Source organism: Corythoichthys intestinalis, chromosome 14 (genome assembly GCF_030265065.1).
Source record: "Corythoichthys intestinalis isolate RoL2023-P3 chromosome 14, ASM3026506v1, whole genome shotgun sequence".
In the NCBI taxonomy this organism is placed as follows: domain Eukaryota; kingdom Metazoa; phylum Chordata; class Actinopteri; order Syngnathiformes; family Syngnathidae; genus Corythoichthys; species Corythoichthys intestinalis.
In genome coordinates this window covers 22,550,606-22,573,763 of record NC_080408.1, presented here as the reverse complement: position 1 = coordinate 22,573,763, position 23,158 = coordinate 22,550,606, and the positions used below count along the sequence as shown (strand labels likewise).

General features: G+C 38.3%; 1 protein-coding gene across 6 annotated transcripts in view; it reads right to left on the bottom strand.

The window, feature by feature from the left end:
- Nucleotides 1–25: 25 nt before the first annotated feature.
- Nucleotides 26–23,158, bottom strand: part of LOC130929672 (zinc finger protein 354A-like) — a 43,936-nt gene continuing 20,803 nt past the window's right edge. The window contains exons 1-8 of one of the 6 annotated variants that reach the window (XM_057857045.1): nt 7,592–9,042; nt 6,988–7,453; nt 6,577–6,901; nt 5,325–5,388; nt 5,174–5,248; nt 4,971–5,104; nt 1,695–1,818; nt 26–1,626 (exon numbers count right to left, since the gene is read on the bottom strand). In XM_057857045.1, coding sequence (XP_057713028.1) covers nt 1,470–1,626; nt 1,695–1,818; nt 4,971–5,104; nt 5,174–5,248; nt 5,325–5,388; nt 6,577–6,901; nt 6,988–7,428 — 1,320 coding nt within the window. In that variant the 5' untranslated portion in view covers nt 7,429–7,453; nt 7,592–9,042 and the 3' untranslated portion in view covers nt 26–1,469. Of the gene's footprint in view, nt 1,627–1,694; nt 1,819–4,970; nt 5,105–5,173; nt 5,249–5,324; nt 5,389–6,576; nt 6,902–6,987; nt 9,056–23,158 lie in introns of those variants that run through there. The other 5 variants (XM_057857044.1, XM_057857047.1, XM_057857046.1 and 2 more) reach the window with 5 other exon arrangements.

Here is a 23,158-nt window from a genome sequence, read left to right as displayed (position 1 = left end):
CTATGGTAGTTTACACGGATTTAACCCACTAGCCACCATTGACGGCATTAGACGTCCAATCCATTTTGACTGAGAGGGGTTCATTCGCCCCTCCTTGTCAAAATGGCACTGAAACATGAGCATTCACAGCCAGTCTTCTCAGTTTTTGGTAAAAACCTATTAACGGTTATGTATTGTGTTATGTACATTTTAGGGTGATGAGTTCAAAGGTCACAGAGGTCAGAAATGGAATTTCGCGAGAAAAACAGTGAATAGCGCATTTGCAGGATGTTTATGAGGTGATGAGGTCAAAGGTCAGAAAAGGTCATACTTAAATGTAGCAAATGTATTTTCTTTGAATTTAGTCTGCTCGCTTGATTCATTTTTTTGCATTATTTTTATTAAGTGATTTATTTATACAAAAATATATATAAACAATGAATATAAATATAACAAAGACATTTTTTAAAATACAATAATGGCATTCACATATGTGGACATCACATTTCAGGTAGGCCAGACGTCTTCGCCAAATATTAATATTGTGGCCGACTTCACCCAAAATCTATCCGTCTATGTTTGTAGACGCCAAGTCTTTTATGAGACTTTTTTTTTTTTTTAATTAGCAAAAAAACAGCCACTTGCCCTGAAATTAGAAATGTCCCAACAGATTTTTTTTTTAACTTCCGTCCTGATATTTGTGTGATGTTTTGCTGACACCTATATTTTTAGACCATTCAAAATAATGCAAAAAGTAATGCAACAAGTATTACATATATCCTTTTTATTTTGTCTTACAAAATGAAATATATTGCAACAAGTTTCTCTGCCAACCAAGTTATAAAAATACATTAAATTGATAAATATATAAACCACAAATAGTTAAAACTCAAAAACTATTATACAACTGTTTTACAAAAGAAAAACAGTCAAAAGATCCAGAAAAAAAGGCTTAAAAATTGCTAGCGATAACTCTTCTGTAAATGACAAATTGTCATCTACTAGTACAGTATCGCCTCGAATATGACAAAATATTCTTTTGCTAACATTGGTTTCTATTGAGAAGTAGTCCCCCAAAGTGGACATGGTTGTGACCAAATCCAACGCATTCAGATACTCCAAAATAGCCATATCAACAAGGCAATGACACAAAGGCTGCAAGTTTGAGACCAATACTCTCAATTATGGTTAATTAGTCATTCAGTTCCGGATTTTTTTTTTTTTTAATTATGTCTCTATGAATGGAAATGCATCTATGATTGAAATTTCAGACCTCTACCCATTTTCTATGTGGGTGAACTTGCAAAATCTCAAGGGGTGCAAATACTTCTGCTCCTCAATGTATATGCATACAGTAGAATGATGTCTTGAACTATGTATGACGTGCTCCTAACTCAAAAGACTTGTACCTCCAATCAATCCAGTGTAGGGAGGGTGTTATCGGGGATGCCGGTGACCCTCAGCTAGAGAGAGACACCTGATCGGGAGCATCAAGGCGGCGACGAGGCGTGCAAAGGAGGATGATGTCGGCGAGCGTGCCTTAAAAGCAGCTGGCGGTCTGCGCTGGCGTAGTCGCACTGGTGGCACGAAAACGTTTGGCCCGTGTGATGGCGACGCACATGAAGATCCAAACTCTTCTTCTGGATGCTACCATAAAAAAAAAAAAAACATGAAGACATATAGCGTGCACAGCACACACGTGCGTTTTTGGTTACCTGCTGTAGTCACATCGCTGGCACTTGTAGGGTTTTTCTCGCGTGTGTGTTCGGGAATGTCGCAGCAAAGAACTCCGATCAATGGAAGCGTATGGACAGCGCGTGCACTTGTAAGGCTTCTCACCTGCGCACAGAGGCGAAGCGTCCATTAGGCTAACCAGGCAATTGCCTAGGGCCCCCAGCCAGCAGGGGCCCCCGGAGGGCCAACAGATTTAGCACACGCAGCTAAGAGAGTGTTATAGGGAGTGTTTCAACACTGTGGAATCATTTGGCAGATTATCTAACGATTCTGTTATCAATCCCAAACAGCACTAACCATGTCACGTAGATTAGCATGTTAACATGTTTAAGAAAGTCCAATCAGCTATTAACACCTCATGATTGTTTAAACAGTGACTCACCAAGTACTCTCTGGAAAATCCTTGCCGAGTTGTTTCACGTTGATTTTCACAGGCCACTTCATTAGTCATGTGACTACTTAAAGAAATGGTGATTTTTCCCAAAAAGTCTATTAATGGGTCTATCGTATTCCTCGTCGAAAAATATCACATATATGCATCTAAAATAATCCTAAACAATTTTATTAGCAATTTTAATTCTCCTTTTAGCAAGGTTCCTTGTGTATGGGTACGTTCCCATAGAAACCATTCATGTTATTGTCCTACGTCACAAGTGCTGCGTATTCTGGGAGCGAGAATAGGCGTAAGGTGCGCATTTCGAGCAGAAGACGGCCATATGTTAGAGGATTAATTTGTGCGTCCATGAACAAATATAAGTATTTCCTCTTCTTATGATAAGTCAGAGCCGTTATCAGCGCGACCCTTTCGTGTTTTTCCTGTTATGTCGGCTGGTTGCTCCTGCTCATTCTCATTCATGCTGCGTCGAGGACAGCGTTCTTTACATTATATTCACGTTGCACATTTGTGTTAATAGGGAATGTGTTAGTTTTAGGGCTGCAGCTATCGAATATTTTAGTAATCGACTGAAAATTCTATCGATTAATCGAGTAATCGGATAAAACATATATTTTTAGGTGAAGAGCAATTATAAATATACATGAGAAAACAAGACATTTCATCTAATATTGAACCACAGCCAACAATTGCATTTCAGATGTAACTAGAATTAAAAAAAAAGACTAATTCACTGCTTTCACTAAAAAAATTATAGCTCTTATTGAAAAAATATATGTATATATTAGGGGTGTCAAACGATTAAAATTTTTAAATCGAGTTTAATTACAGCTTAAAAATTAATTAATCGTAATTAATCGTAATTAATCGCAATTCAAACCATCTCTTAAGTATGCCATATTTTTCTGTAAATTATTGTTGGAATGGAAAGATAAGACACAAGACGGATATATACATACATACAACATACTGTACATAAGTGCTGTATTTGTTTATTATAACAATAAATCCACAAATGGCATTATTAACATTCTTTCTGTTTAAGTGATCCATGGATAGTAAGACTTGTAGTTCATAAAAGATAAATGTTATAGTTACAAGTTATAGAAATTTTATATTAAAACCCCTCTTCATATTTTCGTTTTAATAAAATTTGTACAATTTTCAATCAAAAGTAGAGTTAACATAATCATAATAAGAATAAAAATAACAATAATAAGAATTGAGTGACCAAACTCTGAGTAATGCCAGTTCACTTTGCATTGTTGTTTAGCTGTGTGAGAATAGGGCCTCATTACTACAAACTGAAGTGCTTTTCTTTTCGTGAACATTATTTTTTTTGAGCGATAGCAATATTATTTTTGTTGTGCTTTCACTAAATGATACTTCTGTTTGTTGTGAAGGAGTTGCAGAAGCGCATGCCAATAAACGGCGCAGCCCAAAGAACGCCTGCGTCCACTCGCCTTTATACCAGATATATCTCTGAGCATATCTTACCCAAAATACAACAAGAGACACATAATTGCCACTAAAAGAAAGCAAACTTACCGAAATATGTGTGGAGCACAAAGCAACAGCATAAACGTCTCACAACTACTAATTCTTCCACTATTAGAAGGAATAACATTAGTATGGAACGGCGCTGCGCTGCCCCCAAGTGGCCGGTGGCATTCTCTTCACTCTTAATGTCCATAAACGGCCTCATTGAAATCTGTTTGAGGCAAAAATTAATTAACGCCCGTTAACGCGATAATTTTGACAGCCCTAGTATATATATTTCTTACCTAAAAATGCCATTACGCTTGATAACACACATCACTTAAAAGTTAGGATTTTTTCCCACGTGTTTCAATTGAATTTCTATTTGTGTCAAGCCATTTTTAAGTTCTAGTTAAGTTTTAAGTTAGTCTAAACTGTAAGTCCTGATAGGATTTTGAGTTTTTGGAGTGTTCAAAATAAATGTATGATACAGGCTGTGTTGGAGCACATTAGGGACCAGTGCTATTTGGTGTTTTATCCAGCTATGACGACTGAGCAAAAATTGATAGTTAGCATTATTAAGTTTTTATTTTACACCCTCAACACTCCACAACGCTATGTTATGTTAAAGCCTGTATGTAAGACATGTTAGCCACGCATTGACAGTGGTCATAAATAATAGAAACCTAGCCCTCCGCAGGGCTAACGTTACGTGAGCTAGTGACTGTAACGTTAATCTAATTTCTTAGCGCTTAGCGCTCTTTATTAGCGCTCTACTCCTTTAAGATGGCGGCTGTTTACTAACGCCGCTGACTCTGTCATTTCGCATCTAGTTCAACATACATGTGATCTCTATTAGACGCATCAAACGCTATATGCTACCAACGTAGCATCATGTGGGCTAGTTTTTAGCAACGTTGGCGTCGTTTGTAGCTGCTGTCGGCTGCAGTAAGTTTTTTTTTTTTTTTTGCTCTTTCCTCTGCGCACGTGACATCAGCATGTTGTCCCGCATTAAAAGTAGTCCAAGCAAAACGTGATGCTTAAAGCTGTCAAAATAAACGATTACTCGAGGTGAATAAAATTACTCGGATTATTTTTTAAACTCGAGTTGCTCGAGTATTCGTTTCAGCTCTAGTTAGTTTAGCATCTTAAAATGATGTTGTACATCTATATGAGTGTAAAGTGCTTAGTTTTCGCCACTTTTATGGCCAAGATGACCGCACGTGCAAGCAGCGCGCACTCGCACCCCCCCAGCTTTGTGTTCATTTTACTGCGCGAGTATGTATGTGTGTCACGTAACTCAGAGTGGGAGTGGGCGGCGATCTGGCCTTTTTTTGAAGATCGAAGTATCGGTGCAAGACTAATCTTAACATGGGTACGTTACCTGTGTGCGTCCTGACATGTTGCCGTAGCGACTCTTGCCGCGTGCTGGCGTATGAGCACGTCCGGCAGGAGTAGATTTTCTTTCCGGTGTGAATCTCCAGGTGGCGCTGCAACGTGACTTTGCTGGACAACTTCCTGGGAAGAGGAGAAGCTATCTTAACGAGCGCTGCCCATGATGTCAACAGCGATCGGTGTTAGACTGACTTGTGACACAGCGAGCAGACAAACCCTGAAAACTTTTTTTTTTCTTCTTTTCCTTTTGCCGATTTGAGACGAGCTCTGTCAAGTAATTCAACAGTAAGGGAATCGGGACCAGAGCAGCGGCCATAATATCGCTCGGTTGTCAATCATTCACCTGTTCAGGTGCGTCGTCGTCCTCTTCTTTACGGCAGCCGGTTCGATCGGTCTCCGACTTTCACCTGAGACCAACACTCAATCAGTTAATTTGTACTGTTGTCACGACATTAAAATTTTACACTAGGCCATGACTCAAAAAATATTAAAAACCATTTTAGTGCTGCAACGATTAATCGTTTAACTCGAGTAATTCGATAATCGTTTAACTCGAGTAATTCGATTAGAAAAAAGATTTGAATTAAATCTTGCTGCTTCGAGTATCCGTTTAATTAAAAGTAGCGTTGTAATGGTTTGTTTTGAAAGTGTTTGCATTTAGTTTTTAGTTTAATGAAAATGATGTAACTTATTTCACATAGCTGAATCCAGCTGCTCCCTGTTAAGACCAACATAAGCAATTTTTTTCTTTGAGCAAATGTTTTTTTTTAATGAATTTGTAATTTAGTTTATGGGTATTTTTAGCCGTTTTTTGTGTTTGAACCATTTGTTAAGAGTATTGTAAAAAAAAAAAAAAAATTTTTTTTTTAGCATTTTATAGCATTTAAGCTAGCAGACTTTTGCTTAGATCCTCATTTTTTTTTTTTTATACCATTTGAGGCTCAGCTCAGGTGTTTTTAATTTTTTATGTTCCTTACCGGATTACTCGATTATTCGAACTAACTAGTTCATTGATTAATCGACTACTAAAATAATCACTTGCTGCAGATCTAAAACATTTTTTTAAAAACCCAAATTTAGTTTCTCCACTGGTGGTCATAATTTTTAACAATAATTTTAAAAAAATCTCCACTTGACCCAAAATCCAAATGGACAGGATATGAGCCGGGAATGTCCTAAAATCATCACAAAGTGACCTGAAATCAACAGGGAGTGATCCAGTAATGCCCCAAAATCTATCAGGAAGTGACCAGTGAACAATTTGACAAGGAAATACCCCAAAAAAAAATCAATGGGAAGTGATCCAAAATGTAGAGAAAGCAACCCCAGAATCCCCCAGTGACCCAAAATCAACAGGATTTAACAAGAAAGTACTATCAAGAGTAGTGCAAAATCAATTTTACCCTAAGACAATAAATTTCTGGTGACCTGTGTTCATGCAAAAACAAATAACTGAGTACTGGTACTAATTTTGGTAACAAATATCGTATCTGGATACAACATTTCAGCATCAATACTTCGATGCTTTTCAATACTTTTGACAACACTAAGAATTTGCCCCTGGTACCGATCTATCCGATGACTTTTTTATTTACCAGTGAGTTCATGGGACTCCGCCCCTTTTTGTCCAGGCTCCTCCCCCATCCTCCCGGCAGACTTTAGCTCTGCCCGCTGCCGGACTCCAGACACGCGACGACATGCGCGCCGTCTCTCTGCGTATTTCCCAGCATTCTCGGCGGTATGCGCCCGCACTGAGATGGTAGTCGGCTTCGGCGCCCCGGCGGTTTCCGAGGGCGGTCGGGCAGCGGCGATGCGGCACAGCCCGAGCGTCATGAGGTGGGCGGATTGCGCCGTCTCCTGATGAGCGCGGCGGTCGGCGTGCGACGAAACGGGCTCGTGGTCTTCAAAGAGTTCGCCCACCTGCAGAAGGACACGACCGTTTAGTGACGTCACTCGTGTGATGAGTCAATCATGCACGATAAATATTTTTTTAAAAATTAAGCGACCTTCAATGAGTGGCATGCAGGTGGGCCAATGTCTTGCAGCACGTCATAAAGCAGGAAGTCATCATTTTCGTCGTGGTGCTTGAGGTCAAGTGGGTAGGCTAGTTGTGGGCGCTGAAGCCCCGCCTCCTCTAGCGAGGCATGCGCCAGCAGCAGGTGGCTGCAGATGGCGCTCTTGAGAGCGCAGGTAAAGCGGCACAGCTTGCAGCGGAAGATCTCCACCAGGAAAGCCTCGACCAGGTCGCCGCCCTCAGCCAGGCCGTCGACGGCGTCGCAGTAGAGGCGGGCGCTGGCGGGCCCGCCCTCTATTTGCAGCGTGACTGGTCCCACGTCTCTGAAGCGCCGCATCCAGTTCCATGCCGCCGAGGAAGATGGGGGAGGTCGCCAGGGATGCTCAGCGTCGTCCCCCTTGACTGCGCGCGTGTCTGGTGAAGCCATCATCATGGAAGAAGACACCTTGATGACGTCACTTGATGACATAAAATTCAACTTGGAGGATGACGTTAGTCAGTCATTTGTACAGTCCAGCCTCAAAATGGATTTCAACAACGAAAAAAAAAAATTTTTAAAAACTTAAAAAAGGTCCGTTAAGGAAATTCAATCAAACCTGGATGATGACCTCGGTAGTTGTGAAGAAATCAACGTTGGAGCTCACTCACGCGATGCTAACGTAGCATGCTAACAAGCAAAAAAGACACTTTCACGGTGCTAAAAAGCGGCTGGACACAAACTACACGTATTAAAACGTTTTTCGTCTGATAAATACAAAAACTATATAACGCCTCAAGTTTGTACAACTGTTGCCGAGTGTAGCGTTGTTATTGTTCCGGTTTTTTCTTCTTCGTCGACGTTGTCGGCGTCTTCTTCTTGAGCGGGACTCGACAGGACGTCTGCTAGTTGTTATACTGCCCCCAGCGGACAAGAAGAGGGGGAAAGAGTCAAGAATTAAAGATTTCATTGAAAATACTAAATACAGCTATTCCTCGTTTTTCGCGGGTAATGCGAAAATAAAAAATCAGCGAAGTACAGGCGGAGCTTATTTACATGAATAAAATGGTGTGTTTAATGTATTTATTCAAATTTACCAGCATAGGAAGAAGATACATATAAGACATGTTTTTCCTTTTTATCCCAAAGTACACTTAAAAAAAAAACCTTATATGTAAATAGCGGAAAACACAGACAAGACTGAAAAAGCAGTTTCTGCTCTTGCACTCCTCTTTAAAATAAACTGCTGTATTTGTATTTTAAGCCAAATGAACTGTTGTGTTTGATAAAACAATATGTCTATATGCTGCCATAGCAGATTCCTGTCGCTTTAAGCCCCCGCACTATTTTTAATTCGTATCTTTTACCCTGGAAACCCCTGTTTACAGACGTCGCGCAACCGCTTTTGTTTCAACCCAGCCATAAAAAGGTAAGTAATGATATTTATTAGTCCATATGTCTGTCATTTTTAGCTTAGAATCATTAATTGATGTCTAATATTTAGTTTGGAAAAAAAAAAGACTTTAAAAAAGTTATTCACTGGCATATTTTAAACTTTCAAGCAAATTACGTCACAATGAAATAAATGGCGTCTGTAAAAAAGTAACGGATATCTACCTCATAACTATCGATTTATTGTATTTTTTTGTTACGGTCGCATTTTCCCCAATATGTTAGATGATAAATAAATGATCCAAACAAAGAAAATTGGGAAAAAAAACATTTAAAATGGTAAATATATGAAGAAGAATATTTCGACTACTCCTTGATGTCTGCGATTTCTGCATCACGACCCTTGTTATATGACCATGTTTCACCCATAAAATCCCCCCAAAATCCAGCTGTTGCCATTCACATCTGTGTCTTGACACTCGGTGGTACATGGAGTTTTTGGATCAAAACAAGGTAAGTACGTGATAATATCTCGTTAAAATCATGCCGTCTTCAATTCTGCTCTCGCGTGCTCTCGCCTGCAGTTAGGGTTTGCCGTTTAATTTTTATTTCTTTTTTTTTTTAAGTGCCCTCCTGTTCAAAATTTTTCTTCCCCCAGAAAATACAGATTTTAAGCTTTCCAATGATGTATCACATATGCATATAGGACAATTTTGAAATTTGGTCAAATTGGGGGTCTCAGAGCGGAACTTTAGGTCACCTGAGTGTTTTCCGCCATATGTATATTTTAATAAATATTTCTAAGTACTGCAAATGTAATAATTATTACATAAATTAGATACATATACACGAAAACAATGTTTTGTACACGTATACATGTATGGAGCGCCGTTTGTAAAGCAGCACATGCTGAAAATTGCGACATTTTCTCACATTTAGCGCCACACAGTGTTTGAAATGTGGTGTAAAATTTTTAGTCATTTTTTTGCACATTTAAAACATTTTTTAGCAACTTAAATATTTATTTTTAAATAAGAAGTTTTGCACCTGGTTGTTTAAATCCAGAACTAAATATTTAATGTAAATCTTAAATTTATGTCCTGCATCCTAAATGTTAAATCTGGAAACGGTTGGAACTAAATATTTAGCTTAATATGCAAATTCACATGACTGAAGACCGGAAGTAGCTAAATAAAAGCTGGCGCACACAAATTACTCTTTAAATAGTTTCTCCTAAATGTGTATTTTAGCTATATATTGTTATAATCACAATGACTCATGTCCAAGAGCTGACCGACTGCCACCGCTGAGTAGGTTTTATTCATTTTTAATCAACGTAAACAGACAGTCTGAGCTGCTCCAGCTTTTATTTTGTTACTTCCGGTCTCCAGTCACTTGAATTTGCATATTTAGCTAAATATTTAGTTCTAACCGTTTCCAGATTTAACGTTTAGGATCAAGGGCGTAGGTTTGCATAGGGACGGTAGGGACATAACACTACCAACTTTTCAGGATGCTCAAATTGTCCCCACCAACTTTTAAGCGACCTTATTTTAATTTTACAATGAGTTCAGCTATAAAGGCAGGGGTGAAAGTGGGCCAGAACGGCCGGGAACACAGTTCCGGTATAAGATTCAGGGCCAGAACGCAGTTCCGGTATAACATTCAGGTCTGGAATGCTGTTCCGGTACTAGATTCAGGGCCGGAATGCTGTTTCGGTACACAGTACTGTCAAAACGCTATGTAAAAAAAAAAAAAAAAATGCTAAGCTGCCACACATGGATGTCATCTCCAAGAAGAAAACAATCTGCCAACATCAGATTTGCATACACAAGTGTGAACAGCAAGCATAATGAAGTGCTTGTGTAGCGTAATTCGTTTCCACCAATATTTAGTATTTATTTTATTCCACGGACAGCATGGAGGTTTCCCTTAGTTGCTGCAGTTATCCGAGTCTGACGATGATGTGTGAATGCACGCAGCAAAGCAAAACGCCTGGACTCATTTATTTCTTCAATTGGCTGACATACTGACATGTGATCAGCAGAGATAGTTCGCTCTGATTGGTTCAAATGTGCTTGTTTTCTGGAACAGCAAAAACAAAAAGGCTGTTGAATTGTTGCGACATAAAAAAGGGCAATGCAACATAAAATGGATTAAATCTTTAAGAGCAACGAAAGAGTTGAGGAGGCTTATTTATCATATTTAGTTTTATTTCATCCGATGAGGAGGTTCAGAACATCTTAGCTGTCAATGTGCACTTTGGACTTATATTTGTTCAGTTAGGCTACTTATTCATTTCCTTATGATTAAAAAAAATCAATGTTTGCGCGACCTTCAAAATATATTCCATTAAACTCTTCATCATATAAGTCATTTGTACTTATTTTTCTGAATGTATGTTACTTATATTTTAATTATTAAAAAAAGTAAATGTTTACATTAACTTCAATTTTAATATACATCCTATGTTCTTAAGTAGTTAAAATTGAGATTTGGCATTTAGTATGTGAAGAAATGAGGGAAAATAAAAATTAGGAGGTTGGGGTTATTCCTGTTTTTGTTAACTTTTATTTTGCAAAGCATTGAAAAAATACAATTTTGAATGAAAATCAGTTTTTGTATGTGTTAGAGAAATAACTGTGCTAAAACAGTTTTCTTTGCATTTCAGTAGTTTAGGAGGTTTGACACCCCCCCCAGGAAAAAATAAATAAATAAATAAATACAATTTCTGGCTCCGAGCGCACTTCACATCGGGAGTTCCGGCAAGAAATTCTAGCCACTTTCACCCCTGTATAAAGGTAATTTGGATCGTCTTCCCTGCCATTATTAAGTGTATTACTTTTATTTTGTTCAGACTTATGTTCACCCCTTTTCACTTGCTGAATGTGTCAGTCCTTTTTTCCCCCTCAAACACAGGTTTGATTGGCTGATGACTAGAACCCACACTTTCACACAATCCCGACAGAAATACATGTCAATATGCTACCTACTCCGTCCCCTTTGAAGAAGAGGGATATTAGAATGTTTTTTTTTCCCGGCCAATGTAAAAATAATGTTGTGGAGGCGGGGAACATGCCACTAATTTTGCGACTGAAAGTCCGACCTGCATCAGAGTTAGCATAACATTAAACTGTGTGAACTTGCTAACTTGTGAAACTCGAGTAGAAAGCTGCTTAGAGGTAACTTTAATTCAACTGTGCATTTTGTGCATTTATTCATTTAATTAAAATGTATTTATTTTCTACATCATTTTTTAAAAAGTATATTTGCAGCCTATGCACATTTTTACCCCCCCCCCCCCAAAAAAAAAACACAAAATCACAACCACTGTAAATTTCCTTGAAATGAAGGAAGCATTTTGAAAAATGACTTTCTCCCTATGAAAATAATTTTAACTTTTTTCATTTTTATGTAGTAACCAGCTATTTTTGAGAAATGTATCCAATCTGTTTGGTCTGATTAATGTCCCGTCCCCAGCAAAAAGTGTACATGCAGGTTATGCTGTAATAGCGTCCCTACCAATGTTGAGACCAAACCTACGCCCTTGTTTAGGATATAGGATATAAATTCATGATTTAAATTAAATATTTAGTTCTGGATTTAAACAGTCAGGTCTAAAACTTCTTATTAAAAAATAAATATTTAAGTTGCTAAATAGCGTTGTAAATGTGCAAAAAAAAAAAAAAAAAAAAAGACTAAAAATTTCCAACCATTTTAAACACTGGGTGGCGCTAAATGTGAGAAAATGATGTCGTAATTTTTAGCATGTACTGCTTTACAAACGGCGCCCCATACACGTGCATAAATCTGAACATTTTTATGTAAAATACTGTATTTATTTTACTTTTACGATGTACCGAGGGCGCGAAATTTGAAGAGCGAAGTAGCGAGGGATCACTGTATATTGGTTGAAATATGAAATAGAATTTAAATCATCAAAATAAATAAGTGTAAAAAAAAAATAGAATAAAATACATTACAATATACTGTATTTTCTTATTTTTCTTTTGACTTTTCTCTAGAGGGGTCGCCACAGCAAATCAATTGTCTCCATCTAATTCACTTTATCAAGCTGGTTTTACTCTGGTTTCATATGCGTAAGTGTGGTGGTTTCTTGACTGCGATATGACTAGCAGATTGCCTTTGGATTCCTGGAACAACTGCCTTGCCAGGTGCAGACGAGGGGGTTTCTATCGAGATAACATGACAAAGTCCCTAACGTCCTCATTTTGCCAAATTCATACCAAACGATGATTGTAAAATGTAGAAGCCCTTGAAAGTGTCTGTCCTTTAAAGCAGTGCTTCTCAATTATTTTCTGTTACGCCCCCCCCCCCCCCCAGGAAGAGCTAAACGTTTCGCGGCCCCCCAACTCTCTGCCACCACTGTAAATATACTGTAGTATCATTTGTCTATAAAATTCCTCTTATTATACAAGTACACCTCTGCATAACATTGTGTCTTTTTTGATATTAAAGAAGAAAAAAAATAAAGTGTTAAAAAAAAGAACACATCCATAATGTAAAAATAGACTCAAGGTACATTTTTTGAACATTTGATACAGGAGAGAGAGAGAAAAAAATCAATAAATAATCAAAAATTCAAATTGATTAGCAACATTAACTTAAGAGGACAATATGCCAAACAATTAGACTGAAAAGGTACATTATTTGAACATTTGATACAGGAGAGAAAAAAAATAAAATCAATAAATAATCATAAATTCAAATTGATTAGCAACATTAACTCAAGAGGACAATAAGCTAAACAATTAGAATGAAAAAACAAAAATTAATATAATAAAAACAACAGTGTCATTGGACAGAGAGACAGTTTTTATTTTTGCTGCAGGCAGTATCAGCTCCTTTGCTGTGGGGTTGGGTTATTCTTCATTGAGCAACTTGGTATGCCACCTTATGTGATGCTGACAGTGCTCGCTGGTTTACTGATGTAATACTGACAAAGCGGGACGATTATTGGCAATATGTGGCACGTTTTCACTGAAAAAAAGAATTCCTGCTGTCCGCTGCGAACATTTTAACACAAAGTCGTCTCGTCTCCCACTGCACTAAAAAAGTCAAAGCCAAATGCTACATACGCTTCGTCATATTTCTTAGTCTTAGCTTTTCATATCTCCAGTGCTCTTTGCTGTGCGCTCTTGTTTGGTTCAAAAATACTGCGCACATGCTGAAAATGAGAGCGGCACTGCCACCGACTCGGCGGATGTGCAATTACACCTAATTCTAGTTCGGCAAAAAAAAGTATGTTCCCCAAGGCCACATGCGCCACCCCCAGCATCGCTCTGCGCCCCCCTGGGGGGGCCCACCCCACTATTTGAGAAGTACTGCTTTAAAGAAACAGTAGGTAACTTTTCAGTTTTGATCGATTTTAGCGACGCCTGTGGACAAAAGCGGTAGTGTTTAGCCTAGGGTGACCATATTTTGATTTCCAAAAAAGAGGAAACTCAGCCCGGCCTCAAGATACTTGAATTTTACTCGAAGTTCACTCAAAGATGCCTATATCACTTTAATATATTTAAAGTGTGCCCCCTCACTCTGGATGGAAAAATGCGTTTGAAAAAAAAAAATATTAGGGCTGTCAAAATTATCGCGTTAACGCGCGGTAATTAATTTTTAAAATTAATCACGTTAAAATATTTGACGCAATTAACGCACATGTCCCGCTCAGACAGTATTCTGCCTTTTGGTAAGTTTTACAGCAAGGCTTTTTGTGCTGCAGCACAACAGCGAACTCTTGTGGTCGCTTTGCGACATGGTTTAGTTTTTTCTTGCCAGTTCATATGGTTGCACGACGTCTCGGGCTGACGCCTACGTTGTAATGTTGTGCTTATATGATCCTTGGACAAGATTTGTCCATAAGTATGGTTGTTGTAAAGAATGTACATATTATGTTAGTAAGCGAAATGTTCTATTTTTTGTATGAGACGCTTTTTGTTTATGTTTAGTGAACCTGTATAGCGTGCTAAGCTAACGTTGTTGCTAATGCAATGCTTGTGTGCTTTTTTTTTGTAGTTTTATGACGGTCTAAAGAGGACAATGGTTTGAGGCTATTTTATTAATAAATCAGATGAAAAAGGAAGAAGTCTGATTATCAAGGCGTCGTTCACTAGCTGTCTAGCTTTGGAAAAAGTAGACGCTTCGGAGTGAGGACAGCATAGACAGATTTAAATGACAGTAGAGTGAAATGCCCACTACAGTCCTTATGTACCGTATGTTGAATGTACAGTGGGGAGAACAAGTATTTGATACACTGCCAATGGGAAAATCCACTGGCAGTGTATCAAATACTTGTTCTCCCCACTGTATATATCCATCTTGTGTCTTATCTTTCCATTCCAACAATATATTTTACAGAATATATCTAATTTACAGAAAAATATGGCATATTTTATGGTGGTTTGAAGTGCGATTAATTGCGATTAATTGCGATTAATTAATTTTTAAGCTGTAATGAACTCATATATATATATATATATATACATATATATATACATATATGTATATACATATATATATATACATATATATATATACATATATGTATATACATATGTGTATATATATATATATATATATATATATATATATATATATATGTATATATATATATATATATATAATGCAGACCCATGGAGATGTAGTCCAGTCAATACACATACACACAGTAGGCTATGAGCCAACTAAACATTTTTATAAATTACTATCACGACAATTGTCCTTGACGAATTGTTATTCCCATTCAATTGATATTCTCATTCAATGTTCTAGATTGCACACAAACAATAACCGAAATAAACTGACAAACTATTCCAAACATAGCAGTTCAAAACTACGTTTCCCATAATGCCTAGCGTGGTTTAGCTTTACAGTCAAAGCTCCGACAGAAGTCAACAGTTGCCATTATATAGGTATTTATCGTAAAAAACTTAACTGGGCCGGCGTTGTGGCCAAATGGTCAACCCAGTAGATGGCGGTAATGCTTCATGATAGGGGTAAACTGCCAACAAAAACAAGAACTACTCCTTTCCTCCCTACAACTACGAGCCATGTCATCGCAGGCAGGCGCTGCCACCCAGCAGCTGGAGGGATTCTCTTCAAATTGGTCCTGTGAAAAATCATTAAAAAACGGACATTTTTATGAATTTATAAAACCCGCCCGGACGACGAGGATACTACGTGAAAGTAGGACTTGTCCGGGCAAAAGAGGATGTTTGGCCACCCTAGTTTAGCCTTAAGGAAGACTGCGTTTCCCATGAGCACCCATAAGGTGTTGTAAAATCATGATCTCCCGGTCACTTGCAGATGGATTAAATCAGGGGTCTCCAACCTATTCCACAAAGGCCGGCTGTGGTACAGGATTTCATTCCAACCAAACAAGATGGCGACACCTTTTCACCAATCTGGTATTCTACAAGTGCAATCAATTGATTGCAGTCAGGTGTGGCTTGTTTTAGCAGAAGCCTAATTGGTTCGACTGTTTGTGCTGGATCGGCTGGAACAAAAACCAGGACCCACAGCGGGCCTTGAGGACTGGGTTGGAGACCCCTGGATTAAACAACATTTCAGTTTCCAGCAGCTATGTAAAGAAAGAATAGTAATAAGGTAATGAATCCAGTTGTGGCTAAACAATAGCATATGACGGTTAGCAACTGTGTGGCTAAACTCCCCCAAACGATCTCTTCTGCGCTGATGAATTCAGTTGGGAGGGGGGAGTATTCTTGAGTATCCTTTTATCCCTGGGGCTATACAAATAAAATTGAATTGAATTAGTAGGCCAACTTTTTTTTCCTCCTCGAACAACACTTTTTGTCTCTTGTTGCTCTGCCATCTTTGTAGAATTCGCACAAAAGCGTTTGTAAGTGGCGTAAAACAGTCAGCACATTTGTAGTGGTTTTTTTGGCTGTCAAAAATATCGCGTTAACGGGCGGTAATTAATTTTTTAAATTAATCTCGTTAAAATATTTGACGCAATTAACGCACATGCCCTGCTCAAACAGATTAAAATGACAGTACAGTGTAATATCCGCTTGTTACTTGTTTTTTGGTGTTTGGCGCCCTCTGCTGGCGCTTGGGTCCAACTGATTTAATGGGTTAGTACCATGAGTGAGCATGGTGTAATTATTGACATCAACAATGGCGAGCTACTAGTTTATTTTTTGATGGAAAATTTTTAAAAATTTTAATGAAACAAAAACATTAAGAGGGGTTTTAATATAAAATTTCTATAACTTGTACTAACATTTATCTTTTAAGAACTAGAAGTCTTTTTATCCATGGATCGCTTTAAGAGAATGTTCATAATGTTAATGCTATCTTGTTGATTTATTGTTATGATAAACAAATACAGTACTCATGTACCGTATGTTGAATGTATATATCCGTCTTGTGTCTTATCTTTCCATTCCAACAATAATTTACAGAAAAATATGGCATATTTTATAGATGGTTTGAATTGCGATTAATTACGATTAATTAATTTTTAAGCTGTTATTAACTCTATTAAAAATTCTCATCGTTTGACAGCCCTAGTTTTTTTGTGTGGCAGGGTTCCTGCCAGCCGCTCCAAAATTAATTAGTGTCAGTGAAAGCGATACAGACCCCTTAAGGTATAAAAGAGGTGTCATTCAACTAGTTGTCAGTCAACATATCATCACAAATGTTATGAACGTATTTTCTAAAGGTTGAAAAGTTACTTTGTGTTACTTTAACCTACCCTTCCCAGTTTTTTAGATATCAAATTATTATTATTTTTAAATTCTGTATTTCATCTTGTCCATTCGCCCCCTAAAAAATATTCACCGCCCGACTCGACGAACGCTTTTTAACCCTTTCGAGACTGTTTCAATTACAGGTTTTTAACTGTCTTTTAAGCAGTTTTATTCCCTTTGCGGTTCCTTAAGTCTACAACCCCTAGCAAATAGTATGGAATCACCAGTCTCAGACAAGCACTCACTCAGACATTTTTATCACGTAGAACAAACTCAGATAAAAAGCTCAGTTCAAAAGTGCAACTCTTTAGCATTCAGAAACACTAAAAGAAATGAATAAAAAACATTGTGGTGGTCAGTAAATGTTACTCTTATAGAGCAAGGGCAGGGAAATACACACTCACCGGCCACTTTATTAGGTACACCTGTCCAACTGCTCGTTAACACTTAATTTCTAATCAGCCAATCACATAGCGGCAACTCAGTGCATTTAGGCATGTAGACATGGTTAAGACAATCTCCTGCAGTTCAAACTGAGCATCAGTATGGGCAAGAAAGGCGATCTGAGTGACTTTGAACATGGCATGGTTGTTGGTGCCAGAAGGGCTGGTCTGAGTATTTCAGAAACTGCTGATCTACTGGGATTTTCACGCACAACCATCTCTAGGGTTTACAGAGAATGGTCCGAAAAAGAAAAACTATCCAGTGAGTGGCAGTTCTGTGGGCGGAAATGCCTTGTTGATGCCAGAGGTCAGAGGAGAATGGCCACTGGTTCGAGCTGATAGAAAGGCAACAGTGACTCAAATAACCACCCGTTACAACCAAGGTAGGCAGAGGAGCATCTCTGAACGCACAGTACATCGAACTTTGAGGCAGATGGGCTACAACAGCAGAAGACCACGCCGGGTGCCACTCCTTTCAGCTAAGAACAGGAAACTGAGGCTACAATTTGCACAAGCTCATCGAATAGAAGATTGGAAAAACGTTGCCTGGTCTGATGAGTCTCGATTGAACATGAACATGAACATGAAACCATGGATCCATCCTGCCTTGTATCAACGGTTCAGGCTTGTGGTGGTGGTGTAATGGTGTGGGGAATATTTTCTTGGCACTCTTTGGGCCCCTTGGTACCAATTGAGCATTGTTGGAACGCCACAGCCTACCTGATTATTGTTGCTGACCATGTCCATCCCTTTATGACCACAATGTACCAAACTTCTGATGGCTACTTTCAGCAGGATAATGCGCCATGTCATAAAGCTGGAATCATCTCAGACTGGTTTCTTGAACATGACAATGAGTTCACTGTACTCAAATGGCCTCCACAGTCACCAGATCTCAATCCAATAGAGCAACTTTGGGATGTGGTGGAACGGGAGATTCGGATGTGCAGCCAACAAATCTGCACCAACTGTGTGATGCCATCATGTCAATATGGACCAAACTCTCTGAGGAATGCTTCCAGCACCTTGAATCTATGCCACGAAGAATTGAGGCAGTTCTGAAGGCAAAAGGGGGTCCAACCTGTTACTAGCATGGTGTACCTAATAAAGTGGCCGGTGAGTGTATATGGAATTACTCCATTCTGAGGAAAAAAATATTGAATCATGAGAAACAAACAAAGAAATAACAATCAAAACACATCTCTAGTATTTAGTAGCACTATCTCTCTTGACAAGAGTCAAGAATCTGCATTGGACAAGGTGATGATGCTGGAACTTTTGTTTGGTACTGTTCCAGTGAGATTTACAAAGATGACTGCCTGAAGAAAACATCAAAATTCCCTCAGTCCTTGATGATATGGGGCTGCATGTCAGGCAAAAGCACTGGGGAGATGGCTGTGGTCAAATCTTCAATAAATGCTCAAGTTTACATTGAAATTTTAGACAGCTTTCTTATCCCTTCAATTGAAAATACATTGGGGCAAATAAGTATTTAGTCAACCACTAATTGTGTAGTTCTCCCACTTGAAAATATTAGAGAGGCCTGTAATTGTCAACATGGGTAAACCTCAACCATGAGAGACAGAATGTGGGAGAAAAAAAACAGAAAATGACATTGTTTGATTTTTAAAGAATTTATTTGCAAATCATGGTGGAAAATAAGTATTTGGTCTATACCAAAAATTCATCTCAATACTTTGTTATGTACCCTTTGTTGGCAATAACGGAGGCCAAACATTTTCTGTAACTCTTCACAAGCTTTTCACACACTGTTGCTGGTATTTTGGCCCATTCCTCCATGCAGATCTCCTCTAGAGCAGTGATGTTTTGGGGCTGTCGTTGGGCAACACGGACTTTCAACTCCCTCCTCACCCCGTGGCGTCAAAATGATAACAAGAACGGGGAGCAAAAATCCCAGAACCACACGGGGGGACCTAGTGGATGACCTACAGAGAGCTGGGACCACAGTAACAAAGGCTACTATCAGTAACACAATGCTCCGCCAGGGACTCAAATCCTGCACTGCCAGACGTGTCCCCCTGCTGAAGAAAGTACACGTCCAGGCCCGTCTGCGGTTCGCTAGAGAGCATTTGGATGATCCAGAAGAAGACTGGGAGAATGTGTTATGGTCAGATGAAACCAAAATAGAACTTTTTGGTAGAAACACAGGTTCTCTTGTTTGGAGGAAAAACAATACTGAATTGCACCATACCCACTATGAAGCATGGGGGTGGAAACATCATGTCTTGGGGCTGTTTTTCTGCAAAGGGACCAGGACGTCTGATCTGGAAAGAATGAATGGGGCCATGTATCGAGAGATTTTGAGTGAAAATCTCCTTCCATCAGCAAGGGCATTGAAGATGAGACGTGGCTGGGTCTTTCAGCGTGACAATGATCCCAAACACACAGCCAGGCCAACAAAGGAGTTGCTTCGTCAGAAGCATTTCAAGGTCCTGGAGTGGCCTAGCCAGTCTGTAGATCTCAACCCCATAGAACATCTGTGGAGGGAGTTGAAAGTCCGTCCAACGCCAGCCCCAAAACATCACTGCTCTAGAGGAGATCTGCATGGAAGAATGGGCCAAAATACCAGCAACAGTGTGTGAAAAGCTGGTGAAGAGTTACAGAAAACGTTTGGCCTCCGTTATTGCCAATAAAGGCTACATAACAAAGTATTGAGATGAACTTTTGGTATTGACCAAATACTTATTTTGCACCATGTTTTGCAAATAAATTATTTAAAAATCAAACAATGTGACTTTCTATTTTTTTTCCCCCACATTCTGTCTCTCATGGTTGAGGTTTACCCATGTTGACAATTACAGGCCTCTCTAATATTTTCAAGTGGGAGAACTTGTACAATTAGTGGTTGACTAAATACTTATTTGCCCCACTGTATGTTTGTCATTTTCCAAGATGACAATGCATCATGCTACAGAGCTAAAACTGTTAAAGCATTCCTTGGAGAAAGACTCATCCAGTCAATGTCATGGCCTGCAAATAGCCCAGATCTCAACCCTATTGAAAACCCATGGTGGAAATGGAACAAAAATTGTCTGTCGCAAGGCTCCGACCTGCTAGGATGATCTGGCAACTGCAATCAAAGAGAGTTGGCACCAAATTGATGAAGAATACTCATCAAGTCCATGCATCAGAGACTGCAAGCTGTCATAAAAGCCAGAGGTGGTGCTACTCAATACTAGAGATGTGTTTTGATTGTTATTTCTTTGTTTGGTTCTCATGAGTCCATAATTTTTTCCTCAGAATGGAGTGATTCCATCTATATTTCCCTGCACTTGCTCTAAAAAATTAACATTTACCGACCACCACAATGTTTTTATTCAATTCATTGTTTTGAATGCTAAAGTGTTGCACTTTTGGACTAATTCATTATTCTTTCAAGCTTTTTATCTGAGTTTGTTCTACATGATAAAATGTCTGAGTGAGTGCTTGTCCGAGACTGGTGATTCCATACATTTTGCTAGGGGTTGTATTTATCTGCTTTTTTGTATGTTTGTGGTCAAGATAATCACTTTTTTCGTTCTTGAGTTATTATCAAACTGGCAGGATGTTTGTAATATGATACAAAAGAGGTTATTACATGTTGGGGTAATGAGGTCAAAGGTCACAGAGCCAAATTGAGTTTGTTTGGCTGTCTGAAGTGTTGAAACAATTAATCGATTAACTCGAGTAATTCGATTTGAAAAAAGATTTGAATTAAATTTTGCTGCTTCGATTATTCATTTTATTAAAGTGGCGTTGTAATGGTTTGTTTTGAAAGTGTTTTTCATTTAGTTTTATTGGTATGGGTGGATACAGTGTCCTCTAATGGCAACAGTGAATATGACATAACTCATTCCACATGGCTGAATCCAGCTGCTCCCTGTTAAGACCAACATAAGCTAAGTTTTTGTTTGAGCTAATGTTTTTTTTTTGATGGATTCTGAATTTAGTTTATAGGTATATTTGGCCATTTTTTGTGGGAATGTGTGTTTGAACCATTTGTTAAGAGCACTGTAAAAAAAAAAAAAAAGAAAAAAAAAAAAAAGAAAAGCATTTTATAGCATTTAAGCTAACGGACTTTTGCTTGTAAATTAGCCAATTGTTGTTTTGTTGTACTTAGATCCTCATTTATTTTTTTATACTGTTTGAGGCTCAGCTCAGGTATTTTATTTTTTTATGTTCCTTATCCGATTACTCGATTATTCGAACTAGTTCATCGATTAATCGACTACTAAAGTAATCAAAAGCTGCAGCCCTAGCTGTTTGTATGTTTGTGTTCAAGGTAAGTCAAGAACAACTAAATGTATAGTCATCAAACTTGCAGGAAAAAAAGAGGTGATTGAATTTTTGGGGGGTATTGAGGTCAAAGGTCACAGATGTCTGAAATTTTGTGATAACTTGATATCGCCTATTCACCTCATATTCGCAGGGTAGGAGATTTTGATAGTTAGAGAAAGAGTGATGACATTCGGGGCCATGGCTATGGAGGTAGATTTGTGCCTTGATTATTCAATCAAATAAAAAGTTGCTTCAATCAAATAAAAAGTTGCTTCAATCAAAATATACATTTTCAATCGAGGAAAAAGTCACTTCAATTAAAAAAAAAAAAAGTGTTTGAATGCAAAAATACATTTGAAAGTCAAAAAAATATATTTGAAACTATCTTTCTTTGATTGATTTTTTTTTTTTTTAATTTAAGTTAAGTTTTTTTTATTTTTTATTGAAACAACATTTTTGATTGAAGTCATGTAATTTTGCGTTTTGACCACATTTTGGCTTGGACATTTGTGTCTATTATTCAATAAAAAAATAAGTCGCTTCAAACAAAAAAAAATATATTTTCAAAAGAAAAATCACTTCAATGAAAAATTTTTAAAAATTCAATCATAGAAGAAAAGGTATGAATGTGAAAAAATATTTGAGATGTAGAAATTCGCATTTGAACACTTTATTTTTCATTCAAACTGTTTTCTTTGATTGAAGCAATCCTTTTTGTGTTTGAGCCATATTATGAGTAGGACATTTGTGTCTAAATCATTCAATCGCAATAAAAGTTGCTTTAATCAAAAAACTATTTTTAATCAAAGAAAAAAATCTATTGCAAAAATATTTTTTTTTGGAAAATATATTTTTTATTTGAAATATATATTTTTTTATTGAAGTGTCACTTTTTTTGAAATGCAAAAAGTTTTAAACCCTTTTTTTTTTTTTTTTTTAAAGTGGAAAAAGTTTTGAAGGCACTTTTTTTCAATTGAATCATTTTGACACAAAGATTCAACTTCAACGCTACTTCCGGCATGTTTGAGTGGCAGGTGACTACGCCAGTGGCATAAAAGTATGAAGCATGAATAATGGCCACCAGGGCTCCATCCAGCCATCGGAGTCTGCTGGAGTCCAAGCCGAATATAGGGCACCGGTACGGGGGTGTGACATCGGCATCTCACCGCAGTATCCGCGACGGTACGTTGCCCTGTCGCGGCACACTGGTCGGATCCCGATATCACCCCCCAGGTGCGGAGGCCGGCTGTCGAGTGGGCGGCCCGCGAGTGACACGACACTCATTCAAAGCTGAAGCGAAGTGGGTCCTGACGGTCCGTCGACTCACCGGTAGTCCACTCGCTT